The sequence below is a fragment of the Poeciliopsis prolifica genome, unplaced genomic scaffold (genome assembly GCF_027474105.1).
Source record: "Poeciliopsis prolifica strain line A6 unplaced genomic scaffold, Auburn_PproV2 SCAFFOLD002, whole genome shotgun sequence".
Classification (NCBI taxonomy): Eukaryota; Metazoa; Chordata; class Actinopteri; order Cyprinodontiformes; family Poeciliidae; genus Poeciliopsis; species Poeciliopsis prolifica.
The window spans coordinates 20,200,320-20,222,228 of record NW_026562377.1 but is presented as its reverse complement, the minus strand read 5'-3'; the positions used below and the strand labels follow the sequence as shown (position 1 = coordinate 20,222,228).

Sequence of the window (21,909 nt, the reverse complement as noted above, 5' to 3'; positions counted from 1 at the left end):
CAAACGGCCCACACGTTTCCCACTGCAGAAAAAAATGTGACACAACTCGAGAAGGCAGTTCTACCCATTGGACCTGATTTCAACGCCTCTCAACAAGAAATACCTGTTAAGGTGATTTTAACTGAAACTGAGTCAACAACAGCGTCGCAGAGGAAGAGTAACTGTTACAACTCTCTCTCCAGGTCTAAACTTCCTCCTCCGAAGCTCAAATTGTAGGAAAGGAATGAAGTATTCTTTGAAATTGACCTCACACTCTTGCCAATACCAAGTGTAATGCAGTCAAAACGAATCACTTGTTGGCATTTTAAGTGACAACGACCCAAACATGTAGGTTCAGTGACTCATGCTGCTCATTCTTGTAAGTTACAGACGTGATGTTTCCATGTTTGGAACTGAAAAAGCCTTCAGAATGGAAGGTGAAACGTCTCAAGACATGAAGTCCCTCACGCCCTCCGCAATCGCTATGTCACCGAGAACAGAACTGGAAAAACTAGAGAAATGCTCCGACGTTAAGGTTGTAAAAGTGCAGCATTGTGACACTTATCCTCAGTTAAATGTTTCTCACCACAGCAATGTTGATCAGCACTGGGCAAGACTTTAAAACAAGCTTACGGGGGCGGTTGTCCAGGGCTCCAAGTTTGGGGGGCCCAAAGACATTTTTTTGTTGTAATGAATGCAAAAAAAAAAAAAACTTATATAAAACTTGCATTGGAATAAGTTATATGTAAAACTTACATAGATTATTGTAAACTTATAGGCCTACATCAAGTGAAATGTATTTTTATTAATATAAACAAAACTCAACTATTTGAAATCTAAGAAGTTATGGTAATTTTGGGGGGAACAACATGGAGCTAGTGAACAGGCAGACTTATTAAACCTACCATGCAACAACTCATGTCTAGTAGGATTGTAATAATCATCAGTAGAAAAAGTCTCTGTGGTGAAAAGGGGTCCAAAAACTGGTTCCAGCCCAGGGGCCCCAGGTCGGCATTTCAAACTGATCTGAGCAAAAACAGCGAAAGTTTTGATAACTTGATTTGAAGACGCTGGACAAATACCATGTAAATATTTCACTTTTTTCAACTAATATGTCAGATGTGCTGATAATACATTTTATTTCTGGAAATCATTCAAGGTTTTATCACAAAGCGGTTCTGTTCAGTGAAATTGAAACTCAATATATTAAATACTATTTTGTCCAAATTAAAGGGAAGAAACTCTGGAAAACAAAGTTTGATTTTGAATTCTTATACTTTAAATCTTAAAAAAACAAATAAAAAAAACAAACAGAAGGTGCAGTAAGCCAGGTCTGGACATTTGCAACCCCTGATGACAACAGGACAAGAAAACGCTTTTTGTTGACCACCTTTATTTACCGACAGAGGTCTAATAGCAGGGCTGGAATTCACACATTTGTAGAGCAATTCAGTTGTTCCACACTATGGACAACTGTATTTCTTTCAGAGCAATTATGCAGTGGTGCCATCGTGGAAGCTACAGAGCAGGTCACCAGCAGAGGAAAAACATTCAGCACAGACCGAAAGACACCCGAGCAGAGTTTACGTCTGCGGAAGGACGTAGAGTGTGTAAACCAGGTTTTCCGGCGGTCTCCGGTCACATCTCAGCTGTTGGGGAGGAAAAGGAAAGAAACGCCTCTCCTCGTCACTAAGAAGAAGGCAGCAACTGACTCGCACGTGGCTGACGATGACCTAAGATGAAATGAGCGTGGGAGGAAGAAACGTCTGAAGATCCTTCCGATGCCAGCAAATCCGAAACGCGTGGACAACAGTCCGGTATTCCACTGAACCGAACCGGGATTCAAATTTGGGACACGTTTCCAATGTGTTCCACAAAAAAAAAAAAGAAAAGAAAAAAAAAAGACAAGCTTTTAAGAACATTTCAGTAAAAAAAATGAAAAGTCCAGATTGCGTGCCTTTCCACGTACATTTCCAATGTGGGCAGCATCTCTTTGAAATACCAGTGTTTTTCTTTTTCGTGTGCACCATGTGAAATACAGTCTCTGAAAGAATTTATGAAAATAGTTTATGAAGATCATATAAGAATAGACCTCCTCTATAAAATATAAAACAATATCTCCGTGCTAAAGTAAGGGGGGGATCCATAAATCTCAATGAGTGGAGCTGTAACTTCTGAAACAGCCAGGTGAGGCGGAGCTCGCGTTGGAGCTCCGGCGGCGCCCGCTTTAAAGCAAACAAGCAACAGCACTCACCGCGCCAAAGGATATTCTTACGCTTACATTTCAAAATGCATATTTTCAAGCAGCAATTACAAAACTTTATTAATGGACAATGCATAACCTCTGAAAAAAATACTGTATGAAAACATCCCTGCTACTTTGTTTCAAAGTACAAAACCTCTACCAATAAGTTGCTCCAGAGTAGCAAGAAGTCCTTTTGTTTTTATGTGTTTTTTTTGTTAATTTCTTTTTGTTTTTTTTTCCATCTTTGTTTTGTTTTTATTGAATAAAACTCAGTCCTCACAGAGTGTCATAGCTATGACAGTCTTCGCCATCATTTGACTTTGCTGAAGGATCCAGGAACATGCAAGCCTCGTAGTGGAGGTGCTCAGGAGGCTCCTGAAGGCCTGAGGGGGTTTGACAGCCGCAGCTTAAGCCAGGGCTGGGAAAGCCTCGGGGTCGTCCACGTTCGGCACAGACGTAGATGACTGCGGGCGAGAGCGAACGGAGAACACGTTTAGGGTGGGAATTCACTAAATGGCTAACGAGCAGCAGCTTCGCTCCAGGTTATTTACCCTGTCAGTCCTTCCTCCACGTGCCGGCCTGGTGGGCTCGCCGCGCTCGCCACGATCCCCTCCGCGCCCGCGGCCTCCCCGGGCGCCGCGGGGCCCTCCGCGCCCGCGGCCAGGACGGCCGAGGTCTCCGAAGTTTATCTCCAGCTGGGACGTGATGTCGTTGGCTGGTTTCCGGAAGTGGTGCTCCTCGTCGCCCTGAATCACACAAACAAAACCAACAAAGAGGGATTTGTTAATTAGAAGCGTGCTTGCGCAGCCCCACAGCCGTCTGCCTGCAGGTGTAGATTGAGCCGCTGCATGCGACGGGTGACATTTTACCTTGGAATCATCGATGTCAATCTCAGTCAGATCAGCTTTCTTGTCCTGTGTTAAGAGAAGTTCAGAACAAAAGCAGCACGTCAGAAAAACACACATAAGCGTCTCCTAAAATGTTGAGACATTTGACAGCTAGTCTGACTAATATGTACAGCGACAGAGCATTACGGAGGCATATTCATTGTATTATTTACCATGATAAATTTATTAGTGATCAGATCTCTGATTTATTGTCATAAATTTCAATTAATGTTTAAAACTCCCCAAAACATTCAGCATTGTTAGGCCTGTTAGTCTTACTATTTTTTCCAGTTTGTTCAATAAATGTGGAAAATATGAGTATATGTAATTACTTTGTGCAGTTTAGTGATACAAATCACACTTTTTTATGAGTCTGGTATCCCATCACGAAAGCGAACGCTTTTCAAGAACATTATTTGTGCTTGTGAGGAAATGATTGCTGTCAGTTGCCTACAAGGATAACAATCAGCAGTCTTGCTCCAGATTATTCACCCTGTCAGTCCTTCCTCTGCGTGATGCCTGATGATCTCGCCGCGTTCCCCGCGCCCAAGTTCTTATCGTCGCTGTTACCGTTATCAAAATATTGTGAGAAAACCACGTTTCTGTCACCCTACCCTACAATAAACTCTTCTTTCTGCTACACACTTTGGCATTTTGAGATTTTCCTGAAGCCCAAATTTCACCTGCTCTCATCTATTTGGCAGCACTGATAAACTAATAAACCATCTAATGTCAGCTAGAAACAGTGAATGGATATAATCCTGTTCACTTCTAAGAATGTTTTATAAAAACTATTACATTTTTTGAGCATTAAGCTAAAAATAAATAGTAAATATAACCTAACTACAGCGCTGAGAAGCAGCATTGTGTTTAGTTTCCAGTCAAATGAATTGGATCATGTTTGCAGTTTGGTTTTCAAGTCGTGCCAGGATGCTAATAGCGACTTCAGAAACACATCTAAACAGTATTTCCCTGTGTTAAAACGTGAGGTGGGGCTTTAGGAGCTTTGGGAAACGCCTCACCTCGGCCTTGGACTTGTGCAGCACAAATCCTTTGTTCCAGTCAGCGCCCTCGTTGGCCTTGCGGATGTTGAACTCGACCTTGGCCCGCTCTTTGTCCTGCATGGCCTTCCATTCGTCCAGAGTCATCTCCTTAGGACCTTCTTCCTTCTGTTCTTCAACCTCATTCTCCCTTCAACACACACAAACGCAAAGACATGTTAGCATGGGCGTGTTTAGCATCAGTATCTTCAGCTCCTTGTTGTCTTTCTTCATCGGAACAAAACCTTACTTGTTCTCAGAGTCGGCGGGTGGATGCTCCTCTCCTTCTGGGTTCTCCTCGGTGGCGTTAGGCTGGTCGAGCTCACTGTGGGGAAAACAGACAAAAAAAACTCAATATCCTGCATTGTTATGGCGCCGACTTCCTTAGAAACATGTAAAGTTTTTGTATCTGACTTTTGAAAGCACTCACTTCAGTTCATCTTTAACTGTGCCCCAGTTGTGAGATCCACTCCCACCACGCTTGTCCTCACCTTTCAGACTACTGGAGAGGGAAAGAAAACCCCCCCGAAACATCAATCGTGATAAAAACACACGCGCAACATGAGCGCAAACATCTTGAGCGCAATTGATTCGGGTTTAATTCAGACCATGAAGGGGCTTAAAGGATCACTTACGATCGGTCGCTGCCACTGTGTCTGTCAAATTCCCGCTTTCCTCTGGAGTCAAATCCGTCGCTGCGGCCCATGCCGCGGCCTCTTCCGCCGCGACCTCCCCTGCCGCCGCCACGACCCCTCATTGGCCTATCACCGACGGGCCTAAGGAAGAGAAAAAAAAATAATAATCAACCATTTTCAGAGAAAGCAAGTAATTATGGAGTTTTGTATTTAAACTTGCCCTCAATATTTAGTTTTGTGGAAAGAAATGACATTTTGTTGCTTACCGGCTACAGATTTAAGTTTTCTAAATGTTCATGTCGTTCCATGTCTTATCTCAACAGGAATAATTTTAAACGATGAATTATGTTGGACTCCGAGATCTTTAATAAATATCCAGCAGTTCATGAGCTAAATGTTAAGATCTTTTTTTATGTCTTTACTAACTACTTTGTGCAAACAAATAAAAAAGAAACATAGATGAAACTATTTAAGCATTTCCTCTCTGACAAATTTTGGTTTTTACTAAGATATGATTTGAAGATTTTTTTTTTTCTGAGAGAGATAAAGCCAATTCCTTTTTAGAAGCTGTAGTTATAAAACCAACAAAAAATCTAAGAAATACAAGATTAAACCCATTTATGCACATTTCACATATATCGCATGCATTTTAAAATGACATTGGTTGTGTAAATATGAATAACATTGGATAAATTTATATGAGACAATTGGGGGCAGGATTTAATAAGCTCCATTTCTAACTGGATATGAAAATGTTATCCATGCTTATTATTACACAATTTTTTGATTTCTCTGACATTTTCCTGTTCAAAATAAGAATAAAGACAGCTAATAAAAGTTTTATGGAATTAGCTTAAAAGAAATAATAATAATAAAAAAATAATCTAACTGAAGTATTGGTTTTGGACTCCCTCTAGTTACGGTTCATGTGCCAGGTTGGTATGTTATCAGTCCAAACTCACTTCTCCACGGAGAACTCGCCACCTTCGGGTTTCTCTACGGCTTCGCCGGCAGGCCGCTCGAAGCGGCGGGGCGGCCGCCTGTCCACAGGCCGTCTGTCTGCGGGGGGTCGTCCGTCTCCCTGACCGCCCTGAGGTCTGGAGCCTTCGCCCTCTGGTTTTCTACCCATTCTCCTCATGCCAGCACCTAGGAATTGAAATAATCATTAAAAAGATTTTTTTTTTAAGTGATTAGGTGACCTGCAGCGTTGCTGGATCCACACCCAATGCTGAAGAAAAGGAAACAACATTGTTCTGCACAAGTGGAGCAAATAATTGCAATTAATGTGCTCAATAAAGTCGAGGAGAGGCAGACCGGGGTGGGGTTGTTATTAGAGATTCAGGATTTCTCCGAAAGGTTATTTCTCAGCCCTAACGCGAGTTTCATAATTTACTGTTAATTTGTGATAAAGCTACCTAGCCAGATCTACTGGGATTACTGTGACCCAGTTATTTTTTTCCCCTTACTTGAGTCAGAGCCACCAGCCCAGTGTAACACAAGTCCCTCCCATTGACTAAATCGCCTGATCCAGAAATAGATCAGCTCCACTACACCACAGCGGCAGCTGGCGGAACCACCATCAATGCACCTGTCTCATCCTCTCTCTCAGGCAGATAAATATGATCCTACTTGTCAGCTCAATTACACATAAAAAAAAAAAAAATAAAATCTGATTCAGTCTGTTTTCACCTAGAAGTCACGACTTACTTTGAGCGCTGCGCAAAAACCGGGTGATGCAAGAAAAAAAAAAAACGATTAATCGTGTACGTATGCGATTTGTCGCGAATCGACCGCGTGCGGAGTGTTTATTGTGCGCCAATAGGAAGTAAGAGTGTGGACGCTGTGCCTCAACACGCCCTGCAGCCACGAGGTTCAGCTCGGCCGGAGCGGACAGAAATCCGCCAAAACAAAAACCCGAACTGAAGCTCACTCCTATCTTCTACACACGTGTTTCCCTCCTCTCACGTGTTCCAGAGATGTTTTAAAATTTTCTTTTCGCAAATTTTAAGCTTTAACCAACAATTGTTCGGCTTTTAACTGATTCTGGATAAGCGGAGCAACAAGTAGTTTGGCTTCGAGTGGCTCCTGGGCAGAGCTAACGATTTAACTGAAGCATGCTGTTAGTTAGGCTCTGTGCTCAACCAGGCCCTTTGGGGGTGTAAGGCTAAAACTAGCTGGGCCGCAAACTGTTTATCTTCGTACCGCAGCAACCTCGCGTCCCCGGTCGTAAATTATGCTCGGCTAAAAGTCGTTGTTCGTGCAAATGTCATTTATCTTAAGGCACTAAAACAGCGGGTAAGTCGACCGCATGTCACCGAGCCCGGTTGTAACGGCTAGCTGGTAACCGAGCAACTTAGCCTGTTAGCTTAAAATTTTAGGCTGCTCTTTTGGCTAATTGGAGCCCAAAACGTGCGTTAAATATTACCATCTTTCTTAAGTGGAACTGGAGCCTGGGTTTCCTCCTTCTTATCAGCCAGCGGGGCCTTTCTGTCTTTTTGGGACTCCTTCTTGGGCTGCTTGGCAGCCTGCGCTGCAGTCTTGGCGGCACCAGGGGCTGCAGCCTCCTTCTTCTTAACTTCGGCTTGCTTCAGCAGCTCGAACGGATCCGACTCGTCGTCAAATAACTGGTCGAACCGATTGGTTATGGCACAGCCAAAACCGTCTTGCATTTGTCCGGGCATGATGGCGCCCCTTCAGCAGGATTTTCCTCCGATTCTACGAGGCTTGGTGCGAGCACTTCGCTAGATGAAGCCACAAGATGGCTGGGAAAGGACCTTCTTCTCTTCCGGCACGGTAGACATCCGGGGCCTCGGAGTTTGCGCGGGTGGGTTGTGTAGTTTCTGTGGAAACCCGTAGTCATGAAAGCAGCTGGGGAGTGGCTGAAAGAAAAAACTCAATTACCCAGAATGCAAATGCTTTGACTCGCTTTGCAAAGGAAAGCATGGTTGCCCCGGTCTGCACTCTGTTGTTGTTTTGACTTTTAGGAAAGAACTATATAGTTGTCTGGAGTGGTTTTCTCAGCAGTTTGTCGAATTTAACACTTACATTAGCAGACAGCCTGCTAGTTCTTTAATATAACTGAAGACCACAGAGGAAGAAATATCTTCATATTAGGGGTTAATCTGTTTTTTTTAAAGGACAGGAAATTAGTGCTGCAAGCTAAAATTATTTCACTATTGTTTGGCTAAGCTATTGCTTTTGGCAGTCATTTTAACCCTACAGCGGTGCATACGTTACATTTGGCAATTACAGAATCAAGAATTAACTTTTTTTATTATTCTAGAAATATGTATTTCTTCACTGTCATTTTTTTTATTGGTGTGGATCTTTACTTATTTTGTAGAATATGTTTACCCTCAATTGAGGTTTGAGGGGGAAAAAAGTTCAAAAGGTTAAAAATGTTTTTCATAAAAATTTGCCAAAAATATTCAGTAATTTATTTATGTTGAAACTGCATCTCACACAACAGCAAAACACAGGGGAAAAATTGAAAGTCCAAAGTTCCACATATAGAATTTTTTTTTAACAACACACAGACTACAACTATCAGTACCCCAATTTTTCAAATATATTTTCTCCTAACATTTGATAAGGTTACAGAATAAATTGAAAGAAAGAGGTTTTCTACTGGATTCTGATCTCTGATCTGGTAAGGTGGTCTAGTGAGTAAATTCTGCTGATCTGCCCATATGTTTGGTGAATAATTCTACTAAAGGACCCAGTGATGACCTATCAGGCCCACAGCATCCCAAGTTCTCCATGGGACAGCAAAACCATTTGGAGTATTTGTGGTCAACAAGTTAAATCTTATCGTTTCATCTGACCAAAGCACAAGGTCCTAGTCAAAGTTTCAGATGAACAAACTCCACACTTAAATTTGTGATGGTATGACCAAAAAAAAACTTCTTTCATCACTTTCAAACAATTGGTTCCCATTATGCAAACGAGCAGAGACAAAATCTGTCCATCTTTACTGCACTTCCCTGTAAAAACCTCCACTGTGATCATCGTTCCCCGTTGAGAAGATTAACAGTTTAAAACTTTTAAATTATTACTCTGATTATAGGTTTGGTCAGCATGAAGGAAGCCGCTTTCCCATGTCTCCATTTTAAGATCGGCACACATTGCTTGAATGGCATGTTCTCTCGTCTTTCCAGTATTGATCAGTGGCTGTGTGAAATTGTCACACAAAGTCATACAGTGACGTAAGAGGATTTACAACCCCGTGAAAATGTCTCACTTCAGAAATTGGCGGGCCTATACAGTAGCATTACAATGAAACGTAAATTGAAAATGAAAAAGAAAAAGTGTTCTTATTTGTACTTTGAAAGCAGACTTTCTCTTGTTTATAAGGCCCGGCCCCCTTTATTCATGATCACGACGATGACCCGCCGAGCCTCTTCTGAGCACAATCAGTGCTCCCGCTCTCCATAAGGAAAACAAAATGACGTCTCTAGTCACTAAAGCTATGATAGAGTCCTATGCGCTCATGGTGATGGTCATGGGCACATTTTTTGTCTACTTCTGCGGAATGGTGTGGGCGTTTTGCAACCCCAAGTTGAGCGAAGCGGAGGAGGAGGAAGAGTGCGCTGCGGGAAACCGGGCCGGGGACCCGAGGGAGCGCCGCTGGATGTGCGCGCCGGGCTCCCCGCAGCGGGACGCCCGGCGCGCCGCCGGGCTTCTGCAAGTGGCCGCGCCGCCGTACACCGCGGAGACGCTCACACAGAGCACATATGTCAACTTCTGGGAGGATGACGACGATGACAACGATGATGATGATAATGATGACAATGAAAGTCTGCTGTCGGACAGCGCTGCGTTTTGTCTGGATAATTTGGGGATTGACAACCAGATTACAAACAGTCCCTCCTGGATTGAGATGCGATGAGTGGACGCCAACTTCTTAGAAAATTGGTAATATTCTTATGTTGTTTTTCTTATAATCTGCTCCATATTTAAGTGGATGCGTTGTTTTCTTGGTTGAGCTATTTTACAAAACAGTGAGTCGTACCCAAAACTACCTGCAGGCAATTGCAGCAAAGTTACCAACCAAGAGTAGCTAAATAGAAATGTTGGCCACATTTCTGAATTGTTTGGTTGTTTCGATAACCATTGATCCTTCCCTCTTCCCCACTTCACAATTATCTAACACTTTTGTCCAATATATAAAATCCCAATGAAATATACGTCAAAGTTTGAGGTTGCATTGGAAATGCAGATAAATTCAAGGGGTGTGATCATCCAGGTCCTTCAGGTCTTCAGGGTTTCTGCCAGTTTCTTCCTCGTGTCACTTTCAAGTTGAAGTAATTTGATATATAATGACTCTGATGTCTCAAACGTAATGTCCATCTGCAAATGGGAAAGTACCACATGGCATTTAGCTGTTTTAAACAGATTGTTTTTTAACATAATTCACATAAATAATAATAATAATAAAAACATCTACAGTTACTTGCTGCACCTTATGTGGTTGGATGTAGTTGTTTCCAAGCCCTGATGTCAGGCTGTGGTATTTAGCATAAGGGTCCAGAGATTCAGGCTTTTGCCTAAATAGCCAAAGCTGCCAAGAAGGGTAGAAATCAGAACATGAATTTGTGCAGAGCTGTTTTTTTGTTTTGTAAGTGATAACATTTTTGTTTCACCCACCAAAGCTTCAGATCCATTATAAGGTGTCAGGGTAAAAGTGTTGGTGAACACCCTGATCTGTTGGCAGAAGAAGGAGATGTCTGTCGTTATAGAATTAAAAAAACACACAAAAAAAAGCATGAAGGTTTTTTGTGTTGTTCTCGCACTTCATGAAGCTGAACCCACCAGCCAAAAGACGGGCATGAGCAGGGCCCACAGAAAGGCCGGAAACGATGGGAGAATGCCAAAGGTCAGGTTTGTCATCACAAATCCAGGAGAGACGACAGATGAGTACAAACCCTAAAGCAAAGACCGGTATCGATTACTTTTGTTAGCATTAAGTGGCGTTAAATACGTGTTTCTTTTTTGTTTTTCTAACCTGCTTGTTGTAGTGCTGATTGAGAGACAGGCTGAGCAGGTCTGTGGCGTATTTGGAGGAGCTGTAAGGCTGAGTTCCTCTCCGGTGCTGTATGTCTTCGAGACTGAAGGCGGACCGGTTAGCGTTGCTAGAGGAGGTCCAAATCAGCTGCGAGGTTCGTCCGTCTTGGCACAGAACCGGCTCCAGTTCCCTAATCTGGGTCAAAACAAAGAATCAATTCTGCATGCGCATCCCCAAAAACTTCAGAATCCAAACTAGGAACTCAAATTTATCTTTATGAACTTTTTATTAAGCTCAAAAAGCACCTTTTTGAGCTTAATAAACACTGGATAAATATTAGAGATATATGCTTTAGTGTATGTGCATAAATAAAAATACCACCTCTATCAAAGAATACTGTTAGCTATTAAAAGTAGCAATCTGTAAAAATGATAAAAGAAAACCGTAAATTAGTATCGTCCTGAAAAACTCTGATTTGGGCTTCGTCTTTGATCAGTTCAGCCTTACAGGGTAAAAAAAAAAAAAACAGAAGCAAATAGAGCTGAATAACGTCTGCCGTGACCTTAGGCTCTCAATGTACTGTTAATTTTTAATGAGGACAGTTGCTAAGTGACTAACGGATTCGGTGTCAGCCTTGCTTCTTTCCATCAAGGACACACAGGCTGCCTGCAGAAAACCAGACTTGCTGAACAAACCTTTTATTCTTTTTATAATTTAGGAGTCGAAACACCCCGCAGCGGCGGCTTACGAGAAGGAAGTGACCAAAGAGGTTGGTGGCAAAAACTTGCTGCAAGCCGTCAGGAGTGACGCCATCTTTCTGAGTCAGAATCCCGTCACCGGTGGCAAACATAGTGATCACCTTACTGGAAGCACATATTTGACCAAACAAATGAGATGAAAGCATTGAAAACAACCACTTACTTTTCTTTAATAATTTATTTTTAAAGATAAATTTCTTCCGCAAAAGGCCTTGATACAGATTAATATTTTTTAGTTGAATTTCATTTTGTTTGTTTTTGTCTTTACTTACTGACTGAATGACTGAAATCAGTTATTTACCTGGAGAAGAGGCCTCTAAAAAAGGCCTTGGCGTCAAATTCTGGGTTTGGCATGATGCCGGCATTTAGGTAGAGGTAGTCCAGCCGATCGTACCTGAAAATGACAAAATAATAATAATACTAAAAATAATTTTATCCTGTAGTATTTTTCTGAAGTGCAGACGTAAACTTAATTTTAAAAAAAATGCTTTAAGAGGCAAAAAAAGGAAAAAAAGTCCATCCTCCCACCTGACTTTGACTTCCTGTGCCGCTCTGAGAACAGAGGAGACGCTGCTGGTGTCCATCTGCAGCAGGTCCACCAGGGCTGCCGGGTGAGAGGCGAGCAGGGCAGCGCGCGCCGCTTCAGCTCGCTGCACGTTCCTGCAGGCCAAGCAGAGGAGCAGGCCCTGCGTGTCGTGCGAGAGGAGACGCTCGCACAGCGCGAGGCCGATGCCACTGCAGGGGAACCGTTGGACTGTTTTAATATTACAGCCATACAATAGGGATGTCATAGCATAATAATAATAATATGCTCACATATGCATTGACGTTAAACGTAGAAATGAGAAAACGGTTTGTGAATAGAAATTTTCAACTTGTGGTACAGACTTAAATCCAACATTTTCCCAATAAGTGAAAGCACCACACCTGCACTTGTTCTTGAGTGAAGAAAATTCAAGGTGATCTATTTCCAGGACCAGTGGGGTGTTTAAAAAAAGAAGCCAGAGGAAGCACTGATGCTGTAGGAAGTAGTTTATGTTTTTTTTTTTCTTTTTCTCATAGTGTTTCAGATAACAGCCCTCCTGTGCTCCGTATGATGGAGCAAAATGATGCTGATCGTTTAGCTCCATCGTATCGTACCGCTGCAGTTTCGGTGGTTTCGTGCCTGGCTTTTTTTTGTGTGTGTGAAACACTGAAGGGCAAAATGGATCTTGAGCGATTCAGAAGATACATTCAGAAGATATACATTCAGAAGATATATTCAGAAGAAGATATATATTCAGACTTCATTACCATGAAGTCTGAATATATAAAGGCAAGGTTGTGCTGCTTGATCTTCTTGGGCTGTAAACCTCAGTCTGCTTGTAGCATTGTGGAAAACCCTCATCTAAGGTAAGAGATTATCTTTCTGTTAGAAATACTGAGAACAATGTCTAATGCACATATTGCAAATATGTTGAATATAGTACAACCCTGTTTCAGATTGACCACTCTGTCTCTCTCTCTCACACACACACACACACACACACACACACACACACACACACACACGCACACACACACACACACGCACACACGCACGCATGCACGCACACACACGGTGTGACGTCTCCCCTGCTCCTTATTCATGAAATTACTGACTTTTCACAGCAAGAAAGACATATTTCAGAGCTTTTATAGTACTTAAAAGAAGAAAAACTTGATATCTGAAGTTGGTCACAAAAACAAGATCTAACTAAAAACGACAACACAGTTGCTATTATCAATCTTTAATGGAACAATACTTTATTCTGCCTGAAATGATTGAACTTTTAATAGGTATCGGGAAGTATGGATGCTTCTCATAATAGAGGTTAAAGGCCGGGTTGTTACCTGTTCGCTCCAGTCACCAAAACCACTTTTCTCATCGTGGTGAAGCCAAAACCTGTAAAACGACAGGAGAACTGGAGGGAAAGGGTTGCGCGTCCGGTTCAGGAACTGGTTACCTCTTCTGTGGAGTCGCAGTTTAGCTCCGCCTCCCGTGTTCTGATTGGATCCCGTGGCAGCACTTCAGCCAATAAAGTACTTAGTACGCCTCAGCCCAGCCACAAAGGTCCCGCCCACTCCAGACAGCGAAAAACTGGATCGCAGGAGCAAAACAGAGTCCTGACCATGACAGAGTAGTGTTAGGGCTTTTATTTGGGTTTTCGCCATCAAGGTCTAACTTTTGTGTAATATATATATATATATATATATATATATATATATATATATATATATATATATAATATATATATATATATATATATATATATATATATATATATATATATATATATATACAATTTTCATACAAAAATACCCTAAAAATGAAAGTAACTAGTACTTTATTCAGATGTTTTTACATATTGTTTTTGCGCTTCTAACAATATTGAAAGGAGAATAAATGCAATGAATTGTGTATCAATTTGAACCTGAGCTTGACCTGCAAAGCAGGAAACGAATCGCAATTGTCTTTCACGGGTGAGACGACTGGGCTTGTGTTTAGCGTTAAAAGCATGAAGCAAGTACAAGTACAGAAAAAAACACTTCATTACTGGTGCATGAAGTCCAGACGCACCAGTAAAAGATGAGCTCTAAACTAATGCACTTAAAGTTGATTTTCATCAACCATGCCCTTTGCAACCATCCAAGAAAATTTGTTGTTATGGTGAAACTCCTCATTTTTTCTGCTTCAGGCGACAACAAGAAATAGCTGGACATCTAGAACCTGACTTTCCCAACTTGTGACCCTTTTCTAATGCGTCTGTAAAAAGAACGGATGGACATCCGAAGGCGTTTTCTTTTTCATGCCCTTCTTCTGCAAAATACTTCGATCAAACTTTTCTCTTTTCCCGATTGCATTGGATCCTTGCAGAAAACACTTTCTAATCACACCTGCTGCACACACACGCTTTGAATCAACACACAGCAACGACCCAGCACATAGTTCCAACAGGATTTCTTCAAAGCATGTTCAACTGCAGACAAAAGGATGTCGCAGCAGATTTCGCAACAGAAATAAAACATACACAAATCAATGAAGAAGAAATGCTGCAATGACACTCTGGTTTGAGTGCATATTCTTACGCACAACTATAAACAAGTCATAAACACAAAGTCAATATATAAATACTGATACAAAAGGAATGATACATGAAATTTAAACATGTCTATTGAAAATACACAGTCATGTACACTTGTCAACACTACTTCAGGAAAATGGCAGGGAGATGGAAACAAATACACTCATTGTTTATTTTTACTCTGCATGTATGAAGTTTTTCTGAACATAATGAAACTATTCAAATATAATCAAATATGAAAGTAACCGTTGACTCTGCACTTTCCCTGTCTACATTCAAGCAGTCTTCCAAAAGAAAAGACAAGAAAGCAGTATTTCAAACAACACTGTAACATGAGATATATGAACCACTGATTACACATTGCATTTAGACATTAACCAAACAGAAGCAGTACGGAAAGTCAGGTCTGGCCAATTGGCTGCAAATCCTATTCCACTCCAAAGCCTGTTTATTTCGCTTTAAATGGGGCCACATTTGTAAGAATAATACAAATAAAAAAATACAAGTTAAATTGTCTCTTCAGTATATTTTGTTATTGACTCCTGTTTGATGTCATCTGTTGGACTGGAGAATGAAGGTGTGAAAAAACAAAACATGTTTCCACTTTAACATGCTGGCACATCCTTGTCATGTCTTAAATTGGACGATGAGGTTATTTTGGTGATTTTGGCCTATTTATTACACCCAACCTCGTCCCACAAGCGTTCAGTGGATCTGAAGTCAGGCCTGCAGGCGGGTCAAGCCAACCTGCCTGTATCCAGACTCTGATAAACTTCTGACGACTTCGCGGTACGCTAATACTCAACCCTGCATAAATGCATAAATGCGTTTTCCTTTCGAATGTGGCACCAGTGTAGGGAACATAAACAGGTATGAGATTTTTTTTTTTTTTTGCCAAGAAAAATTCTGCAACAAAGAAAGAAATGTCCAGACACAAGTCTCCCTACTTTTAGTGTTTAGTTTTGAAAGTGCCAAATGTCTCTTGCTACATTTAAATGTTGGCCTCCTCCACACCCAGAAGCAGTCCATGCCTCTCTCTGCAAACTGTGATAAAGTACTTTGTCTAAATTTATGCTTCATAAAAATAAAACCTTTGCATTAACTGGAATACAGATCAACTTAAGAGTATTCAGTCCTCGAAAATGTATCTTGGAGCCAGCAGGTGGCCTCCCATCCTGTCTCTGTTGAATAGGAGCATAGCTTAAACCTGGACATCCTGCGGCATCCCTTCCTCCAGAGATTTGCGCAGACTCTAAAGTGTCTTAAACACTACGCAGGCTTAAGGCTGTAAATCCACCAGGGCTCTGTGTAATTCCTGGAAGGAGGGCCGCTCCTTGGCGTTCCTCCTCCAGCAGTTCAGCATGATCTTGTAGAGAGAGTCCGGACACAGCACAGGTTGAGGCAAGTAGATCTGCGAGATCGAGGGCGAGACATGAAATACGTCGCAAAATGATTTTTCCCACTCGTGAAATGAAAACCGTTCAGTCGCCCTCACCTGTCGCTTCTGGTCCCTGAAAAACTCCCCTGTGTTTTCTATCACCTGCTCGTCGGTGAGCTGGGAGTACGGCTGCTCCTTGCAGAAGTTCAGGATCTCCCACAGCGTCACGGCGTAGGCCCAGACGTCACTCGCCGTGGTGAACTTACCCTGCACAAACAGAGATGTTGCGTTGTATGCGGTTCCACACAGCAGTAGCTGTGAGTTGGCAGCAGCAAAGTGGATTTACTTAAGTGCAGCTTTTGAGAACTTGTACTTTACTTGAGAAGGATTTTTGTGGAAAACTTAATACTTTCACTCCACTACATTATAATGTTGATTTTTTTTACAACATTAAATTTCCATTGTGTTACTTTTGCTGGTCTTGTTGTGTAGTATCTATTTTGTTACTCTGACACACAGTAAATTTACACACTGCTCCCCTATGCAGTGGGTGACAATGTGCAGCTTTAAACCTGTTGCGAGAAGAAGAACCCTGTTTGTCCCAGTAGTGTTGCATTATGACGTGAATGAATAATGCATTAAACTGCTAAGTGTCTTTGAGCATCCAAAAAAGCTAGAAAAATATAAGACTCCTGCGTTATTATTGATGACCTGTCCAGAATAGCACAACGCTCCAGTGAAATTTAAATACTTAAAGCACATACTACAGTACTCCAACTTAGGTAATAATTTGACGGAGCTACTTTTACTCTTACAGGAGTAATATTTGACCAGTAGGAACATTTCTTCCACTCAAGTAGTGAAACCGAGACCTTGCGCCCAGTACAAAGTCGTGTTTCAGCAGCGGCCCTCACCAGCAGGATGCTCTCCCATGACATCCAGCGTATGGGCAGCACCGCTCTGCCCTGGATGCGGTAGTAGTCGCCACTGTACAAGTTTCTGCTCATGCCGAAGTCAGCTATCTTTATTGTGTAGTTTTTCCCCACCAAGCAGTTCCGTGTGGCCAAGTCTCGATGGACAAAGTTCAGGGAGGAGAGGTACTTCATCCCCGAGGCTATCTGGGTGGCCATGTAGCACAGATCACTGAAGCTGAAGGGGAGATGAGAGACGTCACCATGTGGTGGGAAGACAAAACGACAAATGAAATGCCATGGTCGCTGGCTGACCTGACAGTCGGTGCGTTGCTGAGGAGAGCGAGTTGTCCCTCGGGTTCGTGGCGGGACAGAAACTGGTTGAGGTCTCCATTTTCCATGTACTCTGTGATCATACAGAGCGGGTCGCTGTAGATGCACACGGCGAGCAGACGAATGATGTTGGGGTCCTTCAGACGCGACATGATCTTTATCTCTTTCAGGAAGTCATTCCTGTCCATATAGAAAAAGTTTGTGCAAGTTTGCGTAGGTTTAATATAAATCAGGTAAACAGTAACCTCATGTTTGCTTTCATTTGTTGTTAAATTTCCAGCTCCAACGACGGCGCACCTTGCATTCTTGTTGGCATCTGAGCGGAGCATCTTCACAGCCACCAGCACTGGCTGGCCCTCTGGGACGTCAAATAAGTAGTCCTCATTTATGAACTCCTGCATTCCCTCTGCTTCACAAAGATGCACCTGAAGCAGCACAAGATAATAAAAAAAAACAAAAAAAACAATTAAGGGGATTAACATTTGCTCGTGCTTTTATTTTTAAGTGAAGTCGTATGCAACTCGCACCTCTCCAAACTGGCCCTCCCCCAGCTTCTCCTTAAATGTGAGCAGTTTTCGCGGGAACTCCTCCACAACGACGTCCTTCCCGGACAACAGGTCCATTGTCACCGCGGGGATGGCGTACGTGTTGCCTCCGGTGACGCCTTGCAAGTTGACGATGTCTGCCTCTGCGTAGTGGGGGGCGCCGTCCTGCACCACAGTTTGAGTTGTGGACTTTGAAACTGCAGTGGCGGCCGAAGCTGCAACACATCATGAGACACAGGAGCTGAAACCACAACAGGACGGACGCTTCTCACGGGAAAACATTTGAACCTTTTCATGTTATAACCACCAAATTTAATGTATTTGATTCTAATGTACAGGCTGGCTCGACAAACACATCAAGCATTTTTGTGAAATATGATGGAAAGTTGCATGTTTATATTGCATACGTTACATCTTAAAATCTGAAATGTGTGGTGTACATTTTTGTCCAGCGCCTCTGAAGCTGCAGTATGTAACTTTAATGAAAAAGGATGTTTTGTTGTTTTTTACATATTTGACAAATGTGAGAAAGCAAGCTCTTCTGCTTTCTCTCTTTGCTAACTAGGAAGAACCAATCGGAGCTTGGAGATGGGTCTTTATACAGTCAATCATCCTAATGTACCTGCTGTTCACTCTCCTTGGTCTCTGCAACATCACAGCTTCTCATTGTTAGCACAGTCTGCCATGTATGCTCAGGCTACTTAGCGTAGCCACCGATGACAGCACATAAATAGCCTCCCTGTTATTAGTTGCTTCTCCACCATTTGCACATTGAGTAGTTTGTACACAATTGTGATTGACAGCACTAAGACCTTTCTCCTGGCTCTGATTGGTTGTTTTTGACAGGGACTTGTGCATTTCTTCAGACATCAGCAGCATTGGGAGCTTAACAAAGTTTAATATAAAGGTCTTCCTGCTTTTTTTAAAGAGTGTTTCAGGGAACAAATAGCATCATAAAGACCAAGAAACACAACAGTTGAATAACCTTTTTTTTAGCCTTTTTATTTGCAAAAACGAATGAAAAATAATTGCTTTTGCTTCCAATTCGCAATTGTGTTCTGGATTTAATTGGTCATGGATACGCTAATTACAGGCCAAATCCCTTTTTTTATAAAAGAAAAAAAATAGCACTGTGTGTTAATATCCAAGCAGATTTGCTGGCTTACCAGGTTCCTCTGAGCTCTGTGCAAACTCCGGCAGCTTACATATGAGGCGCGACGGCTCCTGGTAGTCTGGGCCCAGAGGGAAGATGCGTTCGTAGGTGGAATTGGACTCCTGTTCGCCGGTTGTGCCTGGCCGGTTGCCGGTGTGATTGTAGCTGAACGTCTCGCTCTGTATCGACAAGCTTGCAGTTAGTTCGTCGTCCAGGATCCGACGAGAGGCCTGGAATAAAACAGGAGTGTCAGGGAGTACATCTGACTGTCTCCGAGAGGAAAAACTGGAAATGCATAAGATTACACTGTTTGTTAGTTGTGTTAATATATAAGAAAAAAAAAAAAAAAGAAAAGAAAGGGGCGAGTTCACCTTTTCCAGCATCTTCTGCCACACCTGTCTCCACAAAATGATGACAATGATGGCAACAAGGATGAATATGATGGCCACCAAACAGCCAATCAGAATGCGAGTGTTGCTGTCATCTACTTTATGGGTTGGGTCGTCTTCTGATGAGGGAGGAGGAGAGGTGCCTTTTAAAGATTTTAAAAAGAGACTTTAGTTTTACGTGCTTCCCAGTTAAATGAGAATTTTAAAAAGATATAAGTGCGTGAGCATCGAACAAACGTTTATGTTTTCAACCAGCCGAGATGTCGCTTGGCCTGCTTCACAATGAACCTGGTATTTCATTGTGACAAAGGTCAACACTGACATGGAGCTACACCGTTTTACCAAATACATTTGGAGACGTCCCATTCTCAATCCATGGAGTTTAAAAGCGCATGGCAGCCACAGTTTTCAAATGTACCAGCTTTAGTTCTTCTGGAAAGGATTTTGACAAGTTCTAGGATTGTTTTTTAGGGGATGCACACTTTAAAGTGGCAAATGCATATTCCAAAACGCTTTCCCCAAACTATCACTGAGATACCCTGGAGGCCATTTGAAGTCTGGAAGTCTACACACCCTCCATGCTTTCATGGAGTGTCCCAATCATAAATTTTGATTTTTGCAATCAAAGGAATAAAATAATTTATTTTATTCTCTAGTTGAATAAAATTTCTCACATAACAAAGATAACGTAGATTTTAAAAAAAAACTTTTTATACAAACTATGTTAGCAAGAATCAAGATTTAAAGAAATTACTGTAGGCATTGCTCACATATTATCAACCAAGCCTTGCATGTGCATGTGAGATGTAGTTCCTCACCTGGCTTAGGAGTGGAAGGCGGCGTTGTGTTGTACATGGCTGTATCTGAAAAAGTTTCACCAATTGTTACTTGGGTTGAAAACTCATCTCAACAATTTCACCCCAGCACCGAATCAGCTCCGCACTCAGTACCTGACTGGAAGGTGATTTCGCTGAACAGCATCCAGGCGTCAGCAAAGTGGAACTGGCACTTGATGGCGCTGGCCATGTGATTGGCCAGCTTGACGGTGATGAAGCGGGCGCTGGGATTCTTCTCGTCCTCCACGGGGCTGAAGGCGAGCGGCGTTGTCTCCCAGTCGGAGTCGGAGCGGAAGTGGCAAACCACCTGCTGGAAGGCCTTGACGCGTCGGGAGAACATGTTGTTGCAGTGGACCTGCGCACACGAGGGCATTCTCTGTGACGACCCTGGAGAACGACGCGCGAGGACTTTCACGCCGCCGCGTCGGCCCGGGACTCTCACCTTCATGGAGGTGAAGTTTCGTATGCGGTCAAACTCGAACATGATCTCGACGGATCCACCGGGGAAGCTCTCGTTGTTCCAGCCCACGTAGTCGTACCCGGGCCATCCGTTGTGGACGTGGCTGAGAGTGAAATCGTCTTCTCCACAAACGCCGTCGGTCAGCTGGCCTAAGCCCTCTGTCATACTGAGAAACACAGAAACAAATCTGTGAAAAGCTAGAAATCCACAGCCAATGAGCTCCAGTCAGAAACATCTTCAGTCTTTTGAAGATTATATTAAGCTCCTTATTAACTCCTTCAATGAAACGTCCCTGCTTGTTATTTATAGTGCTGCTAATGACAAAACCAGTCGTGACTCTGTTCACCATGGTTACACAAACAAAGCAGTGAACTTTTGGGTTTTGTTTTAGAAAAAGCACAGCATTTGTGATTTTCACCACCAGGAAGCTGAACTATAGTGATGGGAGGCATAGCCATCTGTAATGGAGGCTTGACACTTTTGGCCTTCTTCATGCTGTCAGACGGGTTCTGTTTGTTGGTTCCACACTTCTGGAAGTAGAGTAAATTTCTACTAATTGTTTCAAGAAATGTTCTTAATTACAGTTAATTCAATAAAACAGGGAAGGTGATTTCTTTTTCATTTAGAACAAGGTATGGTTCGGATTACTTTTGAAAATTTAATATATGAACTTTTTTTTTAATCTGCATTTTGTGTCGACTAAGTTTGTCTGCTATTAAAATTTGTTTGGTGATCTGAAGCACAAATGTGACTGAAAAAAATGTACATAAAAAAACAATAAATAAATCTATAAAGGGGTAAGTAAGTACTTTTTTTCACTGCACTGAATGGTTTTCCATACACAGTATTTCAAGTTAATTTATATTCTTGTTCTAAAGCTGCACTTTTTATGAAAATGTTTTTTTATATGCTTGCATAGACCAAAACAAACATATAAGAAACATTTTCATAAAAAGTTACCCAATGCAACTTCAATCTTGTTTGATTTCATCAACAAATTGGCTCATAAATGAACTGTAATTAATTCATAACACTAGGTGGCAGCGTTACCAAACAAAATCCACTCTTACAGGAATTTGTCAGATTTTCTATTATTCCTCATTTTTGCTTTCCTCCTCCACTGTTTCCTTAACAGAGTGCTTCAGTGTCATGGAGGACATTATTCACGCTACAATCCAAACAAAACAAAAGCCCTGATTGGTCGATTCTGGGTCATAAAGTTTTTCAGTCCCGTTGACTCAGTTATTCCCAG

At 42.1% G+C, this 21,909-nt stretch overlaps 3 protein-coding genes across 9 annotated transcripts in view; all 3 read right to left on the bottom strand.

The window, feature by feature from the left end:
* Positions 1-1,352: 1,352 nt before the first annotated feature.
* Positions 1,353-7,616, bottom strand: serbp1a (SERPINE1 mRNA binding protein 1a). Of its 4 annotated transcripts, none has more exons than XM_055044154.1 (9): positions 7,212-7,616; positions 5,749-5,932; positions 4,787-4,927; positions 4,582-4,650; positions 4,402-4,476; positions 4,134-4,305; positions 3,094-3,138; positions 2,776-2,970; positions 1,353-2,688 (listed from the first exon to the last, which is right to left on the bottom strand). In XM_055044154.1, exons 1-9 carry the CDS (start codon positions 7,465-7,467, stop codon positions 2,632-2,634), a joined length of 1,194 nt encoding a protein of 397 aa, XP_054900129.1. In that variant the 5' UTR covers positions 7,468-7,616; the 3' UTR covers positions 1,353-2,631. The 4 variants fall into 4 exon arrangements, with proteins under 4 accessions (XP_054900129.1, XP_054900113.1, XP_054900137.1 ...); XM_055044138.1 differs by having other exon boundaries at positions 4,582-4,653; positions 7,212-7,615; XM_055044162.1 differs by having other exon boundaries at positions 4,134-4,302; positions 7,212-7,613.
* A 597-nt stretch (positions 7,617-8,213) lies between these two features.
* On the bottom strand, positions 8,214-13,560 carry hsd17b7 (hydroxysteroid (17-beta) dehydrogenase 7). 2 transcript variants are annotated; one of them, XM_055044176.1, is made up of 9 exons: positions 13,421-13,546; positions 12,077-12,283; positions 11,850-11,942; positions 11,539-11,653; positions 10,791-10,985; positions 10,598-10,711; positions 10,433-10,489; positions 10,248-10,346; positions 8,214-10,135 (listed from the first exon to the last, which is right to left on the bottom strand). In XM_055044176.1, the coding sequence occupies exons 1-9, from the start codon at positions 13,453-13,455 to the stop codon at positions 10,037-10,039; spliced, it is 1,014 nt and encodes a 337-aa protein (XP_054900151.1). In that variant the 5' UTR covers positions 13,456-13,546; the 3' UTR covers positions 8,214-10,036. The 2 variants fall into 2 exon arrangements, 1 of the variants encoding a protein (XP_054900151.1); XR_008606904.1 differs by lacking the exon at positions 8,214-10,135 and having other exon boundaries at positions 10,314-10,346; positions 10,579-10,711; positions 13,421-13,560.
* A 337-nt stretch (positions 13,561-13,897) lies between these two features.
* ddr2a (discoidin domain receptor tyrosine kinase 2a) overlaps positions 13,898-21,909 on the bottom strand; it is a 29,458-nt gene continuing 21,446 nt past the window's right edge. For 2 of the 3 annotated variants that reach the window (XM_055044094.1, XM_055044103.1), the window contains exons 7-17: positions 20,640-20,823; positions 20,312-20,552; positions 20,180-20,224; positions 19,344-19,504; positions 18,986-19,202; positions 17,802-18,034; positions 17,572-17,699; positions 17,257-17,454; positions 16,945-17,179; positions 16,148-16,297; positions 13,898-16,063 (exon numbers count right to left, since the gene is read on the bottom strand). In XM_055044094.1, the coding sequence (XP_054900069.1) occupies positions 15,932-16,063; positions 16,148-16,297; positions 16,945-17,179; positions 17,257-17,454; positions 17,572-17,699; positions 17,802-18,034; positions 18,986-19,202; positions 19,344-19,504; positions 20,180-20,224; positions 20,312-20,552; positions 20,640-20,823 (1,924 nt within the window). In that variant the 3' untranslated portion in view covers positions 13,898-15,931. The remainder of the gene's footprint in view (positions 16,064-16,147; positions 16,298-16,944; positions 17,180-17,256; positions 17,455-17,571; positions 17,700-17,801; positions 18,035-18,985; positions 19,203-19,343; positions 19,505-20,179; positions 20,225-20,311; positions 20,553-20,639; positions 20,824-21,909) is intronic. The other variant, XM_055044110.1, reaches the window with a different exon arrangement.

What these genes read in the sequence shown, in the direction of transcription:
- serbp1a (XM_055044138.1), bottom strand. Translation starts at nt 7,467, where the DNA reads ATGCCCGGACAAATGCAAGACGGTTTTGGCTGTGCCATAACCAATCGG. An exon ending in CCCGCCGACTCTGAGAACAA is followed by an intron (nt 4,306 to 4,401) that starts GTAAGGTTTTGT and finishes TTGTGTGTGTTG; the next exon opens with AAGGGAGAATGAGGTTGAAG. An exon ending in TGCACAAGTCCAAGGCCGAG is followed by an intron (nt 3,139 to 4,133) that starts GTGAGGCGTTTC and finishes CTCTTAACACAG; the next exon opens with GACAAGAAAGCTGATCTGAC.
- hsd17b7 (XM_055044176.1), bottom strand. Translation starts at nt 13,455, where the DNA reads ATGAGAAAAGTGGTTTTGGTGACTGGAGCGAACAG. An exon ending in GCACAGGAAGTCAAAGTCAG is followed by an intron (nt 11,943 to 12,076) that starts GTGGGAGGATGG and finishes TGTCATTTTCAG; the next exon opens with GTACGATCGGCTGGACTACC. An exon ending in TCTTTGGTCACTTCCTTCTC is followed by an intron (nt 10,986 to 11,538) that starts GTAAGCCGCCGC and finishes GTTTTGACCCAG; the next exon opens with ATTAGGGAACTGGAGCCGGT.